At 47.6% G+C, this 3,493-nt stretch overlaps 1 protein-coding gene across 1 annotated transcript in view; it reads right to left on the bottom strand.

The window, feature by feature from the left end:
• Nucleotides 1-898: 898 nt before the first annotated feature.
• The window catches only part of rps6kc1 (ribosomal protein S6 kinase polypeptide 1), a 43,847-nt gene continuing 41,252 nt past the window's right edge, over nucleotides 899-3,493 (bottom strand). The window contains exons 15-16 of the mRNA XM_031581698.2: nucleotides 2,138-2,233; nucleotides 899-1,061 (exon numbers count right to left, since the gene is read on the bottom strand). Of these exons, the coding sequence (XP_031437558.1) occupies nucleotides 960-1,061; nucleotides 2,138-2,233 (198 nt within the window). The 3' untranslated portion in view covers nucleotides 899-959. The remainder of the gene's footprint in view (nucleotides 1,062-2,137; nucleotides 2,234-3,493) is intronic.

The following is a 3,493-nucleotide window of genomic DNA, read 5'->3' as shown; positions in this document are numbered from 1 at the left end:
TCGTCTGATTGGCTGTCTGATGTCCAGGTTTCACCGCTCTCTCGTCTGATTGGCTGTTTGATGTCCAGGTTCAGCCTCCCTGTCATCTGATTGGCTGTTTCATGCGCAGGTTCAGCCTCCCTGTCATCTGATTGGCTGTTTCATGCGCAGGTTCAGCCTCCCTGTCATCTGATTGGCTGTTTCATGCGCAGGTTCAGCCTCCCTGTCATCTGATTGGCTGTTCGATGTGCAGGTGCTAAGCACTGTGGTCCAGATCCTCTTATTGCATCAAGTCTCTTAGGAAATCAACACCTCCGCTCACCACACACACACACACACACACACACACACACACACACACACCTGCAGTGTCACCGCATTAAATAAGACATGCTCATTCTCTCTGTCAGTGTCTCTTTCTCTCTTTCTCTCACACACACACACACACACACACACACATACATAAACACAAATGAAAAAATAAAAAAAACAGGGGATGTGTGACAGCATTAGGAGTGTTTTCACTGCTGATTGGTCCTGGGAGGGGAACTGGAGGTGTGTGTGTCAACACACCTGTCCCTTTCTCCTTGCTGTAGTGTGTGTGTGTGTGTGTGTGTGTGTGTGTGTACTGAGTACTGAGACTGGGAACATGTGGTGTGAGTATGTTAGATGGTCTGTGAGTGTGTGTGTGTTAGTATATGTGTGTGTGTGTGTGTGTTAGTATATCTGTGTGTGTGGTGTGTATGTTAGTAGATCTGTGAGTGTGTGTGTGGTGTGTATGTTAGTATATCTGTGAGTGTGTGTGTGGTGTGTATGTTAGTAGATCTGTGAGTGTGTGTGTGTGGTGTGTATGTTAGTATATCTGTGAGTGTGTGTGTGGTGTGTGTGTGGTGTGTATGTTAGTATATCTGTGAGTGTGTGTGTGTGGTGTGTATGTTAGTATATCTGTGAGTGTGTGTGTGTGTGTGTGCGAGTGTGTGTTATTTGGGCCAGGTCACACGGGCAAAGAATGGGTGTGATTTGATGTCTTCAACTCCAGCTACTCCGGCTCCCAGTCGCTCTGCTGGATTGTACTGGAGGAGCTGACAAAGAAGAAGAGAAGAAGTGTTAGTGTGTGTGTGTGTGTGTGTGTGTGTGTGTGTGTGTGTGTGTGTGTGTGTGTGTGTGTGTGTGTGTGTGTGTGTGTAGGGGGCAGTAGAGTACTCTGGGGTAATAGTGTGTGTGTGTGTGTGTGTGTGTGTGTGTGTGTGTGTGTGTGTGTGTGTGTGTGTGTGTGTGTGTGTGTGTGTGTGTGTGTGAGTGAGTGAGTGAGTGAGTGAGAGTGAGTGAGTGTGTGTGTAGGGGGCAGTAGAGTACTCTGGGGTAATAGTGTGTGAGTGTGTGTGTGTGGTGTGTGAGTGTGTCTGTGTGTGTGTGTGTGTGTGTGTAGGGGGCAGTAGAGTACTCTGGGGTAACTCCTTGTTCATGTGTTAGTGTGCGAGGGCTGTGTGAGTCTGAAACCCTCAGGATGAAGCCTGCAGATCTAGAGTGGGTGTCTGCGGAGCTTAATAACGCTTCATAGAGCTTAATAACGCTTCATAAAGCTTAATAAAGCTTAATAACGCTTCATAGAACTTAATAACGCTTCATAGGGCTTAATAACGCTTCATAGAACTTAATAAAGCTTTATAGGGCTTAATAACGCTTCATAGAGCTTAATAACGCTTCATAGAACTTAATAAAGCTTCATAGAACTTAATAAAGCTTTATAAGGCTTAATAACGCTTCATAAAGCTTAATAACGCTTTATAGGGCTTAATAACGCTTCATAGGGCTTAATAACGCTTCATAAAGCTTAATAACGCTTCATAGGGCTTAATAAAGCTTCATAGAGCTTAATAACGCTTCATAGAGCTTAATAAAGCTTCATAGGGCTTAATAACACTTCACAGGGCTTAATAAAGCTTCATAAAGAGCTCATGAAACACCCCAGTCTAGCACAGAGCTTCAGCTGAATGACAGTGGTGTACAATCAACATGGAGAATTCCCCTTTGACCCTAACCCACCCAGTAAACCCTCACCTTTGACCCTAACCCTAACCCTAACCCAGTGTGCGTGTGTGTGTGTGTGTGTGTGCGTGCGTGCGCGTGCGTGCGTGTGCGTGTGTGTGTGTCTCACCTGTTGCAGTAGAGAGCGCGCTTCTTCGGACACAAACTCAGGGATGCTCAGGAACGTGTGTCTGCTGATGCCTGCCGGATGGCACTGCTGCAGGGACTGGAACACACACACACACACACATACACACACACATATTACACACACACACACACACACACACACACACACACACACCATTACAACACTACAAAGAGTGTGTTACCATATTTCGCCCTGTGTGTGTGTTTTTGTGTTTCTCTGTCTGTGTGTGTGTGTGTGTGTGTGTGTGTGTGTGTGTGTGTGTGTGTGTGTGTGTGTGTGTGTGATAAAGACTGTAGCAGGTAGCATCCAAATACTGAATGACTATCTAATGTACTACAGTACACACACACACGATGCAGTAGTGCAGGCGGTCACACACACACAGACGGTCACACATCTGCACACACACCTGCACATACACGTGTGACCGTGTGTGTGACCGCCTGTGTGTGTGTGTGTGCAGAAGTGTGTGTGTGTGTGACCGCCTGTGTGTGTGTGTGCAGAAGTGTGTGTGTGCCGAAGTGTGTGTGTGTGTGCAGATGTGTGTGTGTGCGCAGATGTGTGTGTGTGTGCGCAGATGTGTGTGTGAGTGTGTGTGCGCAGATTCATCAGGGCAGTAGCAGCAGTAGACACACTGAAGCTCTGGTTTTGCCCAGGGGCAGATAGACTAATACCCCTGGAGGGGGAGGGGGAGGGTGTGTGTGTGTGTGTGTGTGTGTGTGTGTGTGTGTGTGTGTGTGTGTGTGTGTGTATTACTGCTGTTGTGAGCAGAAACTCACAGCTGTAATGACTAAGTCTGAATCACAGATCAGTTAGCTGCCTGCCTGGGTGGACACACACACACACACACACACACACACGCTCCAGGGAATATGGCCCTACTCCCAGTCAAATCCATCCAGGCCAAGCCTCTGTGTGTGTGTGTGTGTTATCAGTCCCAGATCATGTCTTCGGGCTGGGTGGGTGTGTGTGTGTGTGTGGGTGTGTGCGCGTGTGTGTGTGTGTGTGTGTGTGTGTGTGTGTGTGTGTGTGTGTGTGTGTGTGTGTGTGCCTGCAAGCACATCCTCCAACTGCCCTGGAACATCTGTTCAAGTTGTAATATCCATCAGATAAGGAACCCAGGTCTAAGTGGATGACGCACGCGCACACACACACACACACACACACACCCACACACACACACACACACACACACACACACACACACACACCCACACACGTCTTAAAAACTCTTTCAGCCCTTGTTGCAGGCCGAGATAACACACACTCTTTAACATGCACTCATACACACACACACACACACACACACTCATTACCACGCAATACAGATCTACA

This window comes from Clupea harengus, chromosome 15 (genome assembly GCF_900700415.2).
Source record: "Clupea harengus chromosome 15, Ch_v2.0.2, whole genome shotgun sequence".
In the NCBI taxonomy this organism is placed as follows: Eukaryota; Metazoa; Chordata; class Actinopteri; order Clupeiformes; family Clupeidae; genus Clupea; species Clupea harengus.
The sequence above is the reverse complement of the archived record's forward strand: the minus strand, read 5'-3'. Positions and strand labels throughout refer to the sequence as shown.